The 20,358-nt window shown below is 49.7% G+C and overlaps 1 protein-coding gene across 1 annotated transcript; it reads right to left on the bottom strand.

The window, feature by feature from the left end:
* Window positions 1-363: 363 nt before the first annotated feature.
* Window positions 364-19,737, bottom strand: LOC119463719 (endothelin-converting enzyme homolog). Its single transcript, XM_037724544.1, has 3 exons — window positions 19,339-19,737; window positions 6,045-6,722; window positions 364-1,404 (listed from the first exon to the last, which is right to left on the bottom strand). The coding sequence occupies exons 1-3, from the start codon at window positions 19,735-19,737 to the stop codon at window positions 364-366; spliced, it is 2,118 nt and encodes a 705-aa protein (XP_037580472.1).
* Window positions 19,738-20,358: the final 621 nt, after the last annotated feature.

Raw genomic sequence — 20,358 nt, 5'->3', positions numbered from 1 at the left:
TGTAAATGACTGCCCGAAGGTTCTAGCGTAATAGCTCGTACCCACGTGCGTTTCAGAAAGCCCTAGGCAATTAGTGTCGCGCATACAATATTGTTTCACAAGGTTTGATGAAAACAGACAACATAACGAAACTGCGAGAACGTTTAACAAACTTCTAGAGAAATGCGCGGATTTCGCTGAGCGATAACTTTGAACATTTGTTAGTTGCTGAAATGCTGAAGTGCGGTCATTGGAAAAAGACAAGCAAGTGCACGTGTCCACATCTTATTTGACTTCATAACAAAAATGTATGGCCATCAAAAAGTACGCGATATTTGAATTTCTATAAAAGTAGCAAAAATTAAAGAATGAAGAAGTATACAGTTACTGATAGTTAGGTATACTTTCCGTTGCCCCCAAATTCATGTTGCTAGGCAGTTTGTACCGTTCTATTGAGTGGAACGTGCACCGGTTTTTAGGGTTCAGCGCCACTTCACTGGGACAGCTGAACGCGGCTGCGAACCGCTTCTCGTTTCCCGCTGGCAGGTTGCACCGCAACACCTTGGCCGGGTACTTTCCGTACTGGTCCCAAGCGTACGCTCCTTCCGAGCAAAACTGGAAACAGCCGGCGATAAAGAACGACTGTTCCTGTGTGTATCCAAGAATGCCCTTCTTCGCCGGTAGAGAAGCGAACGCCAGCCGAGCCTTCTCAGTTCCGGCCGTGTCGGCGAACGTTTCCGAGGCAGCGTTGAAGCTGTGCGCTATGTCCGCAGTGTAATTCTCGAGCTGGCGTACGACGCAGCCTAGCCTATTCAAGAAGCTGAACACTGCCACCAACGACCACTCCGGTGTGTTTTCGCCGGTACTGCCATACGGGATTAATGAAAGGTCGAAGGCGTGCGACAATTCATGTCCTAAGATCGTTCCGATGGCACCGTAGTTGACCGCCGCTGGCACCGATTGAGAAACTAACGGCGGCGCCATGATCGCCGGCAGAGCAGCCACGAGGTGGTAGAGGTGGTAGTAGAACGCGTTCACTTTGAATGCGTCGTACGGAAAGTCATCGCGGTGAATGCTCACCGTGGGGTCTTCCTTAAGTAGGCGCTTCTGCTCTTCAAGACGCTGATGCTGCGTTTTGATCAGCCACCTAATAAACGGCTGCGACTCGTCCGGTTCCGGTAGGTAGCCGTAGGAGGCCTCGAGCGCTTCGTTAGTTTGTAGGTGTTCCGGCAAGGCGAAGATACCGAGTATGCTGTCAACATGCTCGCCGGCGATTTTGACTGTTGATTGGTCCATCCATGGGAGCTTCGCGAAGTTCTCTCTGGTGCCCAACTTCAGTGCGCTCCACGTGTCCTTTGTGGCATTGGCGTTTGGCTGCAGCTCCAGGCTGTCGACGATCCACCGGACAAAGGCGAACTGGGCAACCTGCGTTTTATATTTTTTAGGTTGCGCTGATGACTGAAAACGTTTAAAGTGGCAGTTTAGTGCCTCGCCATTGACACTAAATAATAGTTGACGCCACTTTACGAATACTGACGTTATTAAAAATAGTTACTTCAAAACAAGATTAACAGTGCGAGGAAAAGAAGCCGACGATAAATGAAATATGGTTGAACGCGCAGCTTTAACTGAAAGAAACTCCAAAGCCGACGACCATTCAATTGAGCGCCGCGTTGCGATGCATATGGGATTTGATTGATTTTTTTAGGATTGTACTTTTTCAACCTTGAAGTTGAATGAAGACACTTTTAGTTAAGTTGCGTCACCTTTATTTTAGATCACGTAGCGGCTGATTACACGCACACACTCACTATTTCACGGACGACTCTACACTTGCACAGTATTGCCTTGTGATCGCTGTGGTAGACGGTCAGAGGCTCTGCCATTGCCGATACATTGGATCGGCCTTAGCGGCATGATCGCGCTCGCGTTTACATTCACGTAGAGCAGCCTCTTCTGCCGTACGCTGCACCCGCGGTTTACCCATGGTGACGGCCGGGAATGCATTGCGTAACGCGCGTAATGCAATGCAGATATATGCAGTTTATCTGGGTAGCATGGCGTTGAAGTTCCCATTGTTCTTATCGGTCCAACTGCGAATGTAAACGCTAGTTCTACGATACGTATGGCGTGCACCGTTCTATTGCGTGCGCAGATAGATCCACTTGTAAGTTGGTTTTCCTGCAATGCGTTTTCGGCACCCATGGACGATACGTGAGACATGGAAAGCTTCGCTTTAAAAACGGTTGCATTCAGTCGTGCAAAGCTTAGGCACAACGAAACTGTCGATCCTCAAGTCTTACTGGCTGCTTTTGCTAGGTACCAACTTCGCTGCTGCTTGGTCTTAACTTGGTTTAACATAACTACGTTTGTAGGAAGGTGTTCAGAGGTACCTTCCCTTTCGTGACATTTCGCGTGACTAGCGCTGGATGCGTCGGCGCCTACGAGCGACAGCGTTCCTGGCATGCCACAAACGCCGGCAGGCTAACCAATTGCAAGGTTGGCACTGTGCCAAGAACGGTGTTGCTTGCCGACGCCGAAGGCGTTGGTTACTTTTCGCGTGACTAGCGCTGGACGAGTCGGCACCTACGACAGTGTTCCTGGCATGCCACAAACAAGGCAGGCTAACCAATGTTGGCACAGTGCCAAGAACGCTGTTGCTTGCCTACGCCCAACACGTTGGATGCAGAGGCGTACCAACTATTTCTCGAGTGGAGGGGGGGGGGGGCGAACCGCAGATCTGACTCTCTCTTTCCATATATATGTATATATATATATATATGTGTGTGTTTGTGTGTGTATTGAAATATCATGAGAATAAGTGCAAAAGCCTGGAAATGCATCTGTCAGGAATTTTTTATTTGTAACAATGGACCTATTTCTCAATAACACATGGGGAACCATCGAGGCCCGAAAACTTATTTGAATTTGCATTTATTTCTTGTCGCTATCAAATCTATATGTGATGCAGGGACAAATGGCTTGGATTGCCCAGAGGTCCCTGATCCAACCCAGTAGCAGCAGTGCAGCTCAGAAAAAAATGCACATTTGTTGCAGTCAATTTTACTAATTAAAAATTTTACTTGGTGTCTACAGCATAAATGTATCGCTAGTTAAGGTAATAGTACTGTCGAGGTTATACAGAATGAAGTGCAATCAACATAAATGACTCTCAATACTAAAAATAAAAAGACGGCAGAGGTGTGCGAACTTGGTGAATTACAACCCGATTTTTAGTGAAGCAGTTTTTTTTTCTAACAGTACCACTAAATGTTTCAGTTTCCTGTAATTACATCGCATTCTTTGAAAAGTTACGCGTATATTAGTGTTCCGTTTAAAACCTTGTCCCCGTGCAATGCTTTGAAGCACTTCTTGCTAGAAATTTAAAAAAACAATAATTCATCAATGCACATCTTACTTCGTTAGAAAATTTAATTATCCCCAGATATAAACAAGATGCCTTGTTTAGCTCACCGAGGACACCGGAGAAGCAACCTATACGCATCCCGTATGGTGCACGGGAACAAATGGGAAAACAAGGGTTTAGTAATTATCTGCAACACTTGCATTTAAACAAGGAAAGTACCATTTTCACAACGCACTGCGCTTAAAATTCTCCCTATTTTCATGGAATTTCAAGTCCATATCTCATGCAATTGTTTTCGGAGTCGGGAAAAGCGGCGGTATGGCACCCTGAAACACTTCAATATGTAAATTTCTACAAAGGCTTGCAATGAGCCTACACAGAAAAAAACATTTATCGCTTGTCACTCAGGATATTGTTTCGTACTTCGAATAAGTACTAACACCGTGTCCCGCATAGTTTACTGAGGATACCGGGATCAACAACTAAATGCCTTGTATAAAGCATAAAAACGGGGGGGAAAGCGAGTATTCAGTAGCAGTTCTTCGAGTACGTAAGCAACCACCGCAGTTCAAATTTCGGAACACGTCGCAATAAGATGGTCTTCATTCCTTCAATATATAAAATATCTGCTGTTCTTTCTCCTGCCGGGAAACAAGTAGTAGGGTAGCTCTTATTCAGAAACGGCTGGACAATGAAATCGATAAAAGCATAATTGACACAGGCCTTTAGAAAAAATTCAGTCATGTGTTCTATTGGCACTGAAATGGCTCTGCACGTGCGACCGAGGTCACTTTCACGAACATACCACCTCGCAGACCCTCATGTAATGTCCCGTTCAGGGACCTTTCAGGTATTATGAATAAATGAACTTGCATATAAAATCATAATCCATTCTAAACTAGAATATACCAGTGCTACCTATGACAACCATCATGTTATTATGATTAATTCCCTTTAATCGGTACAGAACCGTGCTGCCAGGTTCATTCTCTCTGACTACTCCTATAATACAAGTGTCTCAGCCTTAAAATCGCGGTTGTGTTTTCCCTCGCTCACCTCCCGCCGCAAAAGTGCTCGTCTTTTTATTTTTTAGGTTCTTTCATTCGCTGCCCACAGGTAACCAAATCATCATTCCAGCGCACCGTTTCTCCCGCCATACGCATCCCAATGCTGTATATCTACCACGCGCCCATTCCACCACGTGTCAGCGTTCTTTTTTTCTGCACACAGCCCGAGAATGGAATACCCTTCCTTCTGACATCGCCCTCATGACCGACATTTCCAGTTTCAAAACTGATATTGAAGGCCATATTTCAAGTCACGCCACCTAACCTGTCCCGTCACTTTTCTAGGTGCCCACCACTCATGTAATGTCCCGTTCTGGGACCTTTGAGGTATCATAAATAAATAAATAAATAAATAAATAAATAAATAAGTCGTGATTACACAAAGAAATTCGGTAGTTACATCTTTAAGTGGTTTGATTAGATTTTTGATGGTGATAAGATATATATTTATACTGCAACGCTACGTAGACTATCTCTGGACGGAGATTCAATAGTTCCAGCCATTTCAAGCAGTAATCCAACCAACCATTTCATAATCATTCATAATCCAACCATTTCAAGCAGTAAGGCACACGCATCGTTGGGCGCGGCTGATTAAAATACTTTATCCTGACCTCTCCCTCGCCCGAAGGTTAAATATATCAAGCCGATTGTTTTGTTTTTTCAAGTATGGTTAGGCCGTAATTTGTAACTGCGGGACCTGTCCAGCGCCAGGACTTTTGCGCAATGCAAGCGTGTATGGCAAATCTCGCGCGTCGCCCGCTACAGCGCGTCACGAGGAGGCACAATACACGCTGCCCAAACCGGGAATACGTAGTAAAGAAAAGAATTATTAACGTGGTGACTCTATTAAGAAAGAAAATTTAGCTTCAGATGTAGTTTTGTTGGACTGTCCAGCGTGTAGCCGAAAGTGCCCGCTTTCGCAAGTGTGTGTGTGTGTGGGGGGGGGGGGGGTCAAATTGCATGCTTTGCCCCTCCCCACTTTTGACAGTGGGGGGGGGGGGGCAAGTGCCCCCTCTGCCCCCCCCCCCCCCCGGTAGATACGCCTATGCGTTGGAGGCTAGCCGCTCTATATCAGTCGGCCAGTTTTTTTTTCTCCTGGCTCAGCGCGCCGCGGAGAGAAGGGATGAGGGGGTCAGTAAGGCAAAGTGCTGGCGAGGATGAGACCGCGTGCTCCTTCTCCTTCTTTGGGTTGCCATGGCTACGGCGTGGCAGTTTCTTGGCATGCACCACCAATAAGGGCTGGCTTAAAGAGTATTGCTGTTAAAAAAAGGGCACCGTTTTGCAGTGAAGTCCTCACTCTCATCTACTACCATCATTAATATGACCTCCTGACTCTGCACCTTCGCATGCGAAGCACGTTCTTTCCTTATTAAAGCCACTTTGCGGTAGTTGGATAACGGTCTCGCATAATTTTGGGTGTTTCGTTTTCAATGAAAAGAAAGACCCCCAGCTTTTACTTTTACACTCAAACTACCCTCTCCAGCTTCGTCGGCTGCGAAATTATTGCCAGAGAGGCCAGTTTGTCGGCTGCGGTAATATTGAGCTTTTTTTTCTGATCTAATGAGCCGTGGACGTTTGGCGCAGCCTCTTTAGAAACTATCGTGGCAACTAGCCCTAAGGACACAAACCTCATTCACAGATTTCAGGCACTCTAGGCCAGAGTCCAGCTGGGCGTGCAAATCGTTGCCTGCCACACATTCCACGAGCGAAGGCGACGCCGCTGCACGCAGGCCAACGACAATCTGCCAGCCAGCGTACAGTACGATGTCCGCATACCGGGACCGCTTGGCATTGGCCAGAATCTCTTTGAGAAGCAAGGCGCTGTCTGTGCGTGTTAGCACGTCTTCCGTCTTGCCGACAGCCCGGTCATGGGGCAGGTGGTTGTTAATGACCTTTAGCCAGGTATCTATCATGCTGGGCCCGCCGGTTTCATTGGCCAGTTGCTCGATGGTGTAGTAGAGGTACTCCCCCGACAGTGCAAATGCGGTCGTTTTCAGGTGGACGAGAAAGGTGAGGATTCGCCCAGCGAGTGCCATGGCCGAATAGCCTTTTACCGACGGCGCCACCGCTGTGATGCATTTGGCTATGGTTTCCATGTCCCTCGTGCCTTCGAATTCCTCATTAATACGGAAATAAAGGCTGTACCTCTTGTTGGTCTTTAGGTGCGGCGCGAGGGCTAGCTGAGCGGGCGTGGCCAAGTTGTATTCTAGCGGCATGCCCAGCAGGTACTCCATTAGGTCAAATTTTTTGGAAAGCGCCAGAGAAGGCCACTCGAAGTTGAACTTCCTGAAGATGTCGAACACTACCTGCGGGAAGAATATTAGTGAATGAATCAGTGCCCTCCAGATGAATCTCTTCCCACGGTTCACAAAGCTCAGCCAATATCAACGGCCGGGTTATAAATGCGTTCACAGTAAATATCCTTGATATTGAACAAGGCTAGGCAATATGCCATTGTTAAACCAAGCAATCGAAATCCTACACCTTAGATTCATTAGTACGCGGTGGTCGGTATTGTTGATGTATTCTATGTTATCACCCAGTGCTACAATTTGAGCTTCCAGTGTCCCCTGTGTGATTAGACGCATATTGACTCTCTAAACAAGCTTTGTTTTTCATCATAATGGGTTGCAATCGCGCATACAGGCCTATATAAAAGGCTATTTTTTTAATATGAAGAGACTGAGAACATCAAAGGATGAATTCTGAGAGCTTCTTTTAGTGATTTATGTTTTCTACTGGCCATCCGGCCCTTACTAAATACATATCGCTTTTGATTCGCTGGCGTGTGCTCTCAGAAAACATTCTATCTTGTGAGCATTTGTTTCAATGCGGGCCATGTTCCTAGATTGGTGTAGCCTGTTGCTAAACCTAACACTGTTTGATGAATTCTTGTTTACCGGAGGTGCAGATGGTGATGATGATTTATTGGCATCCCCATTGATATGGGGCGGTGACAAATAGTCCCCTAGCCTGCAAGAGTTATTCAGGTATGCTGTACATGGTAGGAACTGCCCTCGTGACATCTTTTGACGCGGAATTGAATAAACGAGAAGAAAAACTAAATGCCCTGCGACCTATGTAGTTTTCACAGCCTGGGGCAGAGCATGCGCGATGAGATTCGACGCAGTGCAGCGTTTTGCATTTCCCCGCCTTCCGAACGCGACCGGGAATAGAGCTCGCGACCTGTAGCACAGCAGCCTAGAGCCGCATCCGCTGAGACACCCCTACATCTATATTAGTGGAATGCCTAGAGCGGCTGATATGCCACAACATATTCGTCAATCTTGTGAACCTCAAAAAGGACACCAGATTACTCCTTTAAAATGGAAGTCGTTATCAAAAAAAAAAATGTCACAGTTTCGCCCTAAGGGCGAAGCAATGAATGCGATAGCAACACAGCAATCTCATACGAAGTAAGGTGAGCGGCTTTGGTAGCAACAACACGCAGAACTGTTGTCGACGCCATCGGCGTTTTGCCCGCGTTAGCTCTAAATGCGTGCGGCGTTGGTGACTGTTGCTGGAGCCTCTCATATAAATAGGCACTTGGTGCCGCAGCTAAACGTCGCGTCCCTTCCTTCCCCCTCCCCCACGGCCTCTCGCGCGTCTGAAGAAGGCGCGTTTGCTCTACATATATGGTGATTGTAAAGGAGAAACGAGACGCCTAATTCTGCAGCCCTTAAGCGAGCACGGCGCAGAACGCGCGTTTGTTCTCCGCCGTGCGTTCACTCCCCGTGAAAGACGCGCCCCTCGCGCCCTTTCACTCGCACATACAGCGTTCGGCGCGCGGCGACGATTTCATCTCCAAATGACGTCATACGGAACCTCACGGCGACGGCGACGGCGACGGCGACGGCGACGCCGACGGCGACGGCGACGCCGACGGCAGAAATCTGCTTTTGAGTGTCCATATAATTGCTATCGCAATAAAATGTCACAGTTTCGCCCTAAGGGCGAAGCAATGAATGCGATAGCAACACAGCAATCTCATACGAAGTAAGGTGAGCGGCTTTGGTAGCAACAACACGCAGAACTGTTGTCGACGCCATCGGCGTTTTGCCCGCGTTAGCTCTAAATGCGTGCGGCGTTGGTGACTGTTGCTGGAGCCTCTCATATAAATAGGCACTTGGTGCCGCAGCTAAACGTCGCGTCCCTTCCTTCCCCCTCCCCCACGGCCTCTCGCGCGTCTGAAGAAGGCGCGTTTGCTCTACATATATGGTGATTGTAAAGGAGAAACGAGACGCCTAATTCTGCAGCCCTTAAGCGAGCACGGCGCAGAACGCGCGTTTGTTCTCCGCCGTGCGTTCACTCCCCGTGAAAGACGCGCCCCTCGCGCCCTTTCACTCGCACATACAGCGTTCGGCGCGCGGCGACGATTTCATCTCCAAATGACGTCATACGGAACCTCACGGCGACGGCGACGGCGACGGCGACGCCGACGGCAGAAATCTGCTTTTGAGTGTCCATATAATTGCTATCGCAATAAAATGTCACAGTTTCGCCCTAAGGGCGAAGCAATGAATGCGATAGCAACACAGCAATCTCATACGAAGTAAGGTGAGCGGCTTTGGTAGCAACAACACGCAGAACTGTTGTCGACGCCATCGGCGTTTTGCCCGCGTTAGCTCTAAATGCGTGCGGCGTTGGTGACTGTTGCTGGAGCCTCTCATATAAATAGGCACTTGGTGCCGCAGCTAAACGTCGCGTCCCTTCCTTCCCCCTCCCCCACGGCCTCTCGCGCGTCTGAAGAAGGCGCGTTTGCTCTACATATATGGTGATTGTAAAGGAGAAACGAGACGCCTAATTCTGCAGCCCTTAAGCGAGCACGGCGCAGAACGCGCGTTTGTTCTCCGCCGTGCGTTCACTCCCCGTGAAAGACGCGCCCCTCGCGCCCTTTCACTCGCACATACAGCGTTCGGCGCGCGGCGACGATTATGCTCCTGATGGCAGAGGCCTGCTGCGTCGCCTCCAGTCCCGGCCTTCCTCAAGGATGGGTCAGCTGTGCCGCCTCTACGAGGAGGTGGTTGGCAACCCACCGCCGAATGCGGTACAGCTGCCCCCACCGCAGAGGCCTCCTGTCCCCATCGCCACGGAGCTGCCCGGGATTTCGAAGAGGCGCTCACCCGCTTGCGCCCTGCAGCAGACGGCCGCCTGCCTCCTGGACGAGACCCTCGGAGACCACCTCCTGGTGTACGTCGACGGTTCGGTGGTACCGGACACCGGCTCTGCCACGGCGGCCTGCACGGCACCAGCCCTGCAGAAGAGCAGGCAGTGTCGACTGCCCAGACACGCCAGCTCGACTGCAGCGGAGGTGGCAGGCCTCCACCTGGCCGTCGACCTACTCTCTGAGGAGCTTCCTGGGGTACCAGCGGCCATCCTCTGCGACTCCAGGGCAGCCCTCCTCGGCCTGCAGAGGCCAGAAAGCGCCAGCCTTGGAGTCGCACTGCTGTCTACCCGGCTGACAGCGCTGCAGGACGCAGGCCACCCGGTGTCCCTGCACTGGATCCCCGCCCACGTAGGGATCCCGGGCAACGAGGCAGCCGACACCCTGGCGAAGGACGCCCACCACACCACTGTGCCCCTCAGTCGGGCCGTGACGGAGGGCGACTTCACAGGACTGAGGCTGCGGCGACACCTGGCGACCCACCACCCAGACAAACGGGTGGCACTGGGATGCCCCCCACGACCACTCCCCCAGCGAGGCCTGGCTCGCAGGGAGACCTCGCTCCTTCTCCGGCTCCGCATCGGCTGCAGCTGGACGGCAGCACGCAGCTACCGACTGGGACGAGCGACGTCCCCGGCCTGCAGCTCCTGCGGGGAGCCGGAGACGATCGAACATCTCCTGCTGGCCTGCCCGGCGTACCTCCAGCAGCGGGGCCCACTCCTGCAGGAGTTCCGCCGCCTGGGCCTCCCCTGTGGCAAGGAGGAAGATCTCCTCTTCCCCGGCCGACACCACCTTTCTGCACTTCGAGGCGTCGTGGAGTTCCTTGACTCGTCAGGGCTCTCCGCACGCCTCTAAGGACATTTCTACAAGCGGGAAGGCCTCACGGCCTCCCACTCCACCCCGGGCCTGACCGGCCTGGCACAACACCCCTGCAGACTCTGCAGCACACCAAGGCCTTCCATCTCGGCCTGATACGTGCCGCCTATGCCTGCCGGTTTTGCTTCGCCCAGCCATGGCGTCTCCACTCTATCCCTTCTTTCGCTCCCACTTACCCCTCCCCGTTGGCGCTGAGCCGTGCTCCCTCAAGGGCTGCAGAAGATAGTGCCAACCTTTCCCTTTCCCTCAAGAACCACTTACCTACCGACGATTTCATCTCCAAATGACGTCATACGGAACCTCACGGCGACGGCGACGGCGACGGCCGACGGCGACGGCGACGCCGACGGCAGAAATCTGCTTTTGAGTGTCCATATAATTGCTATCGCAATAAAAAATGTGGGCAGCTTGGTACTAGTGGTGCAAGGATGAAGTAAACATAGGAGCGGGTTATCGACCTAGCTTCTTCCAGGTTTTACTAGGCTTGGCTAAGTTTTGCTAGGAAATGCTAAGTGCTCCTAGGTAACGTATTCCAAATCGGCTGGCCGCTGACGCGCAGATTCTCGCTTGGCCGTGCGACGCGGTTCAAGATGAGCGGCTTCTTCTTCGGGTGTCCTGATATTTTTGGTCGTGACATGTCAAGGCTACATGTACTGGCCACAGAGTTAACGAGAGTTCGGCCGCCGTCGCGCCGGCTCCAAACTTTACCTCCCCGGTGACGTCACGGCCACGCTGCGCCTCCACACGTGCCTGGGCGTGGCTAGTCGAAACCTGCCAGGCCGCCGCCATATAGGCGCAGGCTGCAGTCCCGTATACCGCGCGCATTCGGCGTGAGGGCGAACACGACGAAACGGGGAAATGCCATAGAGTTTCACTATATTACCCAGGAAATCTGGCGCTGCTGCGCTGTGGTATGCATGGGAATGCCGGTATATTGTGAATTCGGATTGGCATCGTTCTCGGAGAGCCAGGAAGCCTTGAAGACGCGCCTGGCTAGCACCGTTCTGTCTGTCACAATAATTTCCTGCTTAAACCGCACGTAAAAAGCTGTTTTAGCTTTATTATTACACAGAAAACATGTTTTGTTTAATTTCGAGGACTTATTATTGGAATTACAATTACATAAAATGTAAAAAGTATCACCTCGCCGCTAAAGTTGGAGAACAGAGGAAAAGATTCTCACTCGCTTTGGAACAACTTGTAGTCTGTTCTTGCTTTTCTTCAATTGATTCTGCATTGTAGGTGAGTAAACTTTATTGAGATGTAATATGGGTGAATGAAAGCCTTTTAGGTGGATTTTATTTTAAGATCACATTATTTGTGTGGCCATATCCACGTTTTATACGAAGCGTCGTACAACACCAGCCAACACAAGCCTCGCAGAGACATATCCCGTCCCCTTTAAGAAACTCGCATAAACGGTGGCGCCAGATTACCCTTTAGGTGTTATAGTGAGACACTCTATGGGAAATGCAGACAGCGTGGGCAGGAATTCGGCACGTTGCCTCGTTGGTGCTGCTACAATTTCTTTTTTGCTCTCTCGCTCTTTTTCTCGTTCTCTTTCTCGAGCATAGCGCGCGCTCGAGAAAGGAGCACGGCACGGAGCGCACGGCACCAAGAGGAGGCGAAGCACATGCACAACCACGAGGTGGTTGCTAGGCAACGCGCGGTGACATCATTGCCAGGAGCAGTTTTCGCACTACGCGGTGCAACCAATAACTTAAACAGCTCCGCTGTTAAAAGTGTCGGGAAACTCAAGATAGACGAAATGCCGAAAGCCTGTTAATTCATTGTATTCGAACATGAAATGCGGAATTGCGCGCGTTGGCCTGGGTTTTGCACAGGTTCTTCTCGATAACAATCATAAAGGCCAATCGAATAGGAATAGTGCGAGCGAAGTGGGGAAGCCGTCCTAGTATATACCAGATGGGTAACCCCGTTCCAGTCACACATGCAAACATAACTGAAACTGCAAAGCACAACTAACATGTGACGTTAGATAACTGAAACTCAATTCACATTGGCAGTACCATAAATTTTGTACGAATGCTATTCTAGCTATGTGGAAAAGGCCATCCAAACTGCAAACACCAATGCTCTGCAAATCAAATAATGTGAAGAAATAAAGGAAAAAAAAGTAAACTGCTGACAACGGACAGCAAATAATATAACAAGCAAATGTCTGATTTCGAAAGCCAGTGCATAAACCTTATTTCTGTGAAAACCGGAATTGCTTCTGCACGAAGCAATACCACCCAGATGGCTCACCTTAGCGCACCGTCAGAACGACGCTTACGAAAAATTCGGCAGATGCACCTAAAACTGCTTACGTGAGCAATGCAAAAGCATTAAGTCCCTTAGTGAATTTTTTTCCCCCGCACGTTCCTTCTCCGCGTTAGCTCTCGCCTGCGTACTAACTGCGTAACGGTAAGGCCAAATGAAAACGCGCCTAGCAGCTCAACGCACTCGCTTGGCCGCTAGGCGTTAATTGGAAGGACCGCTCAGCGGCGTTAAACTGGACATAAATATTTTTTTTCATACACTCATTTTTTCCACTCATGACGTGGCACCACCTCCTATCCGTTCGCTGCGCCGTCACGTGCTTAACGACACACGCACTAGGTCAGCCAGATGGCTGCGACGGGACGTGCGCAATGACGCACGCACTAGGCACACCTTTAGTCAACTAGAACCGTGGAGACGCTGTGGCCTCTTATGTAAGAAGTGTGTACGCTCCGCCTGACTTGTTGCACTTGTTTGGATGCTTGTGTGTGCTTGTCCAAGTTTTAAGTGTGTAGCTACGTCCGCGCTGTAATATATCTTCAGTTTTGATTTCCATGTAAGAAAGAAAAAAAAAAGAGCCGCTGTGGCCTCGTGGAAGCGTGCTCGTCTCGCATCCCGTAGACCCGGGCGCGATTCTCAACCAGACCGGAATTTTCGTAATTTTCTTTTGAAAACCATTGATTCACTTTATTTCCAGGATCCCAACTGAGCAACTGGACGTCAATCCGAGTACTTTGTGACGTGTTTTTACTCTTTGGTGTCGGTCATTTTTGGTAGCATCATACGGTCACACCGCCGACTACAACGCCGTATTTTAGCGTAATGGGGAATTTAATGCTTTCCCATTAAAAAATAATCCCGCCGAATTATTTTCTTCATTTATGGCTTTCTTCATTTTTCAATAAATGTTGCAGCAAGCGTTTTTTGAAATGTTCGCAACATTGCGCAACGAGGCATCGTAATGGCTGCAGATCAACGGTTATCACTCTCACTAGTTAGCATAAAATCTAAACTGTTCGATGGCTTCTCTGTCGGGCAAAAACTTCTGGTGCCTTGCGGGCCCTGATCATTATCAGACATGCCGTTATGAAATACTCCGGAATAATTTTGGGTCCCCCGGATTCTTTAACGTAAACCGAATGCAAGGTACCCTGTCTTGCGCTAGTTCATTCGAACTTGCACTTGGAACTTTGCAGGTGCAAAGTTCAACAGGTATGCAGGTGCAGGTGCAAAGTTCAACAGTGCAACTGGTATTTTATCCCCCCCACCTGGTGCTTACCAGTGGTACTACACCATAGCTACTAAGCCACCAGGTCGGGTCATAATGTCGAGCATTGCCTGAGGGTAGTAAATGGGGTCTGTACGAAACCTCGCCTCTATAGTTATCCATGCCTTTCTTCCAAACTTAGAAAGAAAAATGTGCACCACATAGACCCAGTCTAACGTACACTTTTGGGGGGATGTTTATTTCCAGAGCACAGAGTGGCTTAACCTGTTCTTTTTTGGGGAAATTTTGCACGAATTAAAAGAATGTGCTTGATGACTGCCTAACTTTAGCCTTACCCAATCAGTATCTCTACCCACAGCCGTAAGAGAATAAACATTGAACAAATTTATTACTAAACAGTGCGCCGGCTAGGTAATCGAGCCTAACAAACTTAAATGATAGCACTGACCGTAAAGCCATTCACGCCGTTTTCAACTCTGCCACTGTGCTACGCCAAGCATACACGAAAACAATTCCCTTCTGTTAGAAAGGAGACCGCGACGTGTGTAATCGTGAGCGTAGGGCTTTTTTACCTACCTTTAAATCCGCATTTATGGAATACACTATCTATCAAATTTTAAAGTAGGAATTCAGCATCTTAATCGAAGCACTCGCGCTTAAATGAATTTCCGCCCTATTCCGTAAAAACCGCGATGCACGTAGAAAAAAAAAAAAAACTTGCACTCGGCCGCGCAATGCTTGAAACAGCGAAGCTGGGCGATCGCAGCCCAGCATTTTCAGGAAGTGCGCGCGAACTTTTCATCGTATTACTCCTGATGATTATAATTTCTTTTCGCGCGTCTCGGACTTAGGGCCGTCACTGCGCGTAGCACAGCGCAGTTTGCAACACCGACCCCACGCCCCAATGCCGACCCCGCGTTACAGCAGACCCGCTCCGTGAATGCGCCTCTCTATCTTATAGCGCGCAAAACCTCGTGACCTCACAGAGCACGAGCGTACGAACGCGCCTGCTGTGGACGAATACAACGACGCTCGAACGCAATCATATGGTTCGCACAGCATAAATGCATGTTCTGCAAGCGTAGCTGTGTAGCCCAGGGGTTACGATGCTCGCTTTGGCACCGGGGGCACGCGGGTTGAAATCCCGCCTAGGCAAGAAAGTTCGTTCGATTTTCTTTCTTAGTAGTTCCTGGATACGTACCCCAAAATACACCAGCCTAAACAGCTTCGCTGTTAAAAAGAAATGCGTTTGTCTTATAGTCAAGACACGTAGCATTTTTTTGCGCATGGGACAATTCTCTCAGTACCTAGCGTGCAAACATAGATCAAATTAAAATACTCCATTTGGCAAAAAAAGTAAATCGCGAAAATTATTGGACACACTAATATTCCACAGCTGGCGCGCATATCTACACTCACGAACCAGGCCTATTGGCGCCCGTCCTGGAATATGCCAATGTGCTTCACTCTGTGTTGGCACTATGGTATCTAATGAATCACCCATTCTTGTGCCACCTGAAACCGGCACTATACATTATCCACCTTACCTAATACGATATATAGAGCAAACGATATCTCACAATATTTCACATTTTTATTGCGATAGCAATTATATGGACACTCAAAAGCAGATTTCTGCCGTCGGCGTCGCCGTCGCCGTCGGCGTCGGCGTCGCCGTCGCCGTCGCCGTCGCCGTGAGGTTCCGTATGACGTCATTTGGAGATGAAATCGTCGCCGCGCGCCGAACGCTGTATGTGCGAGTGAAAGGGCGCGAGGGGCGCGTCTTTCACGGGGAGTGAACGCACGGCGGAGAACAAACGCGCGTTCTGCGCCGTGCTCGCTTAAGGGCTGCAGAAGTAGGCGTCTCTTTTCTCCTTTACAATCACCATATATGTAGAGCAAACGCGCCTTCTTCGGACGCGCGAGAGGCCGTGGGGGAGGGGGAGGGAAGTGAGGCGACGTTTAGCTGCGGCACCAAGTGCCTATTTATATCAGAGGCTCCAGCAACAGTCACCAACGCCGCACGCATTTTGAGCTAACGCGGGCAAAACGCCGATGGCGTCGACAACAGTTCTGCGTGTTGTTGCTACCAAAGCCGCTCACCTTACTTCGTATGACATTGCTGTGTTGCTATCGCATTCATTGCTTCGCCCTTAGGGCGAAACTGTGACATTTTTTTACCAAGTTGTTCTGAGCCCGCAGTCATGAATCACCAGTCTTCAAACTTCCTTTCATGTACGTAAAACGTGCCCCCTGGCTCTTTTCCTGGTCCCATCCCCTTCAATGTTGATCCAATGTCGACGACTTTGTTATCTACCGTAGCATCACTAACAACTCATATACCACCACCTCGACCGCCTCATATAAAATTACTGGCTTAAAAATCACTTTCCAAATCAACACCAGAATACCCCTCTCCTTTCTCGGAACCACCCTAAGCGTTTCTGCTACCATGCTTGTCAATTCGGTTATTAAGCGAATGTGTCAAAGTTTACACAGCCGATAAAACTACTATCCTTACTGCGTATAGCTCTATACTAATTTGCTATCGCAATTCATGCTTCACATTTCGGGCGAAACTGCGACTTTCTTTATTGTTTACTGTTTCCCCGAGGCGCGCGCGTGTCCAAAACCGAGACGCACGCCATCGAGATCGCTTAAGCTTCGCCTTTAAGAGTGCAACGCGATAGCATTCACAGAACCCTGGCTGCATATCAGGCTTTTTTCTCGTATATTCAAATTACAATTCCACGCTTTCACGTCTGTAGGTTGGAGTTAAGTCGTACTCTACAATTTTTCTGACGGATTTTCCTTTGTGAAATTCGATTTTGGTTCACTAACCCCTTGCGGCTTAGGGAGGGCCTGTGTGGCCGGGGTGGCTCAGGATGAATTTCTCTGCCACGAATACTCCCGATGGCGATGCTTACGCCAACGCCGGATTTTCTTCGACAGGGGGAGGTTAACACAATCACGTTATAAGCGAGCTCGTGGTAAACAAGTTGCCTTAAATCCGCATATCTAATCAAAGAGAAACCACTGGTTAGCTCTGAGTTCTTACTTTTTATTGTGATAGAAATTATATGGACACTCTAAAGCGGATTTCTGTCGTCGGCGCCGTCGTCGCCGTGAGGTTCCGTATGACGTCAACAGCGATGAAATCGTCGCCGCGCTCCGGACGCTGTATGTGCGAGTGAAAGGGCGCGAGGAACGCGCGCTTTCACGGGGAGCGAACGCACGTCGGAGAGCAAACGCGCTTTCTGCGCCGTGCTCCTCGAAGGGCTGCTCTCTTTCCTCCGTTACAATCACCATATATAGAGAGCCAACGCGACTTCTTCCGTGGTGCGAAATGCCGTGGGGGGACGGGAGGAAGGGAGTTAGGCGACGTTTAACTGTGGCACGATATGCGTATTTATGTAAAAAAAAATTCACTGCATATCCACGGGGTGAATGATGATGAGTGGGCGAAGCTCCGGAGGGAATCATCGGATCTCCCGCTTAAGGGGACGCTAGCACAAACGCGTTAGAAACGTGCAGTACTCTCTAGTAAGGGGGAGCGGCCACAGCGTCTTACGCAGCCATTTACACATGCCGGAACGTGCACCGCGTTTGCCGACGCCATCACATGACTGCCGAGAGAGCATACCCCCCGTATTCATAAACGCTCCTCGACTTGAACTTGACTTGCCACCGCTTTGGGCAGCGCGTTCGAAACGCGTTGAAGGTAAGGCGGAGAGGCCACATCGTCTTACACCAGCTTCTTACACGGGCCGTAACGCGCTAGCACAAACGCGTTAGAAACGCGCTAGAAACGCGGCCTTTCGTTAATGTTGGGTATTTATTGCCATCATGGTGCGTGTGTCCATGTCCGCTTCGTGGCGTAGTGGGCTAACGCCGCGCGCTCGGAAGCGAGGGGTCCCTGGTTCGATTCCGCGCTACGGACACAACTTCGGAATTTTTTTTTCTCATTTTTCTCAGACTGGTTACGCACTACGACTACGACGAGGGACGAACGGGTGCCGCTTTAAGGAGCTTCGCCCCTAAAACGTTGCGAGGCGAGAAGGTAGGTAAGATTTCCGACGCTGCTCGACGAGTGTCCCATTGTGATCTCGTTGAAAACCTCCGAACCGCCCCCATATTCACCGGCAACAGTCACCAACGCCACGCCCGTTCGGTGCGAACGCGGATAAAACGCCGACGGCGTCGACAACAGTTTTGCGCGTTGCTGGTGCTGCCGCATGTACAAGTTGATACAGCTGATAAAACTACTATCCTTATTCCGTATAGCTCTCTACTAATTTGCTATCGCAATTGATGCTTCGCCTTTCGGGTGAAACTGCGACAATTATTTTCTGGTAAGCTTTGCAACAGAACAAAACCTAGACTAGATGGGGTTACGTGTATGTAATAAAATGAATATCATCTTTCGCCTCACCAATTCTGATAATTGCTTTTAGTGTTTATGTTTCTAATCCACCATGGTGGAGCAGGGGCTATGCCGCGGCGTTGCTAAGCCAGGAGGAACCCGGATTCAATCCCGGCTGTGGCGGCTGCATTTTGATGGGGACGAAATGCAAAAACGCACGTGTACCGCGCATTGATTCCTCAGTAAAGAATCAGGGGTGATTAATATTGACCGATTTGAAATAATTCGATAATTGCCTTTCAACAAACCACTTTAGATGGGAGACTTTCTTTTCTTTTTGCTCCTTCGATACAACTTTTTTTTTCAAGCTTTTTTTTTTTTTTACTGTGAATAAAAAAAAAGTTCTGTGAACCAGAGCGTTCGTGGGGAGGAGGACACGTAGTGCAATTACATCAAGTAGTTTTGCTTATATTCAATCATTTTCTATAGTGCGCTTGTGACTAAATCTGTATTGAAAACAGTGTTCCTACCAACGTGCCAAGTGCGACTTAACATTATCATCATGTGCAGCTCATTATCATGATCTTCGCTATCGTTACCGACAATCGCCCACACCCAGGCTTATCAGTATGCACACATGCACTAGACAACTTTCGCGAATGTCGTCCCTGGAGAGGGTGTTGAAACGCCTGTTTCAAGTATAGTGGTAGCGTCGTCTGCTACCCTGTGCAACACATAGAAGCCAACTAGAAAGAGGTTTGGAGGAGTGCGCGTGGCTCGCGGATTGCGGGGCATGGGCACGGGAGACAAAAAAAAAAGAAAAGAACCCTCAAGACGAGCTGATGCATTGTCTCTTTGTATATCAAGGCTTGTCCGTTCCTGACGACGAAACCTGCTCTTTGCTTCGAAGAGTCTCTCGCCTTTACAGAGCGACCGCAGTGGGTTACTCCCATTCTTTTCTCGCTTACCGTCTACTCAGGCAATCGAAATACTAAAGCGATAACTCACATTGGTGTGGTCTGTTTTCTCTGCAAAAACGTTGAGACAACTCTGGTAGGCGGAAACGCTTCGGCGAACCGCCTTCACTGGGTGCTCGGGAGGCGTCTGCTCGAGCTCGTTCAGCGCGAACACGTATACCCGGCTTTGGAGCACACCAAATTGACCACCTCTTTGTTTCCCGCGAGTCGGGTAGAGCCTGTCCCAGTTGCCGCAGACGTGCTCGTAGAGGTTGTCGCATGGGTCCACAGTGGGGTCCACGCTGGCGGCCAGCTCCTTCTCGTAGTCGAAGCACTTCGTCGGGTGGTCGCAGTAGGGATACGCGAGCAAACACACCACATCGACCAAGAACCAGCCGACACCGTACACGATCCCGAAAGCGGTGACCATCTTCAGCCTCAGGACACCCATGATGTGAAGCGTGTCTTCGGGTCGGTGGGATTCAACACAGCTAGACGTTGATGTAAGCCTAGATGTTGAAAGGAAAGAAACACGCCTATAAGGCTTCTTCTTCGTCTGCTCGAGGCAAAGTGTCACGCGTGATTGCGAGACAAGAATGCAGCTCTTGGCGCCCATTCCAAGGTTGACTGTCGCCGTCCCACGGCGTTCGCGCGCGATCGCGCTCGTGCCACAAGTCGCGCGTTCGTCGTCGTCTAGCTATTGCGTGGTGAACGCGCGGATTCCAAATTTGGCTTTTCCAACAATGTATTTAGCAATTTCTTGCCATGACCTCTGTACGTCAATGCACGGATGCATTGACGAGAGTGGTGACCCTGGTAAAAAAATCCAGATTTATTGTACTTGCATTAAAATTTCGCAGTTTCGCAAAAGGCGAAGCATAAATTGCGATAGCAAATTAGCAGACAGCTATACGGAGTAAGGATGGTAGTTTTATGGGCTGCATAAACGTAAACACATTCGCTTACTAACTGAAATAACAAGCATGGTGTCAGCGCGTCGAAGCACCCATGAATAGATCACACTCGATGGCAGCAGACAGCCACTGTCAAAACGCTGGCGTGAGCAAGCGCG

This window comes from Dermacentor silvarum, chromosome 9, assembly GCF_013339745.2.
Source record: "Dermacentor silvarum isolate Dsil-2018 chromosome 9, BIME_Dsil_1.4, whole genome shotgun sequence".
NCBI lineage: Eukaryota > Metazoa > Arthropoda > Arachnida > Ixodida > Ixodidae > Dermacentor > Dermacentor silvarum.
This window is presented reverse-complemented; position numbering and strand designations above follow the sequence as displayed.

What these genes read in the sequence shown, in the direction of transcription:
- LOC119463719 (XM_037724544.1), bottom strand. Translation starts at nt 19,737, where the DNA reads ATGGGTGTCCTGAGGCTGAAGATGGTCACCGCTTTCGGGATCGTGTAC. An exon ending in AGAAAACAGACCACACCAAT is followed by an intron (nt 6,723 to 19,338) that starts GTGAGTTATCGC and finishes TTCTTCCCGCAG; the next exon opens with GTAGTGTTCGACATCTTCAG. An exon ending in GCCTGAAATCTGTGAATGAG is followed by an intron (nt 1,405 to 6,044) that starts GTTTGTGTCCTT and finishes TATAAAACGCAG; the next exon opens with GTTGCCCAGTTCGCCTTTGT.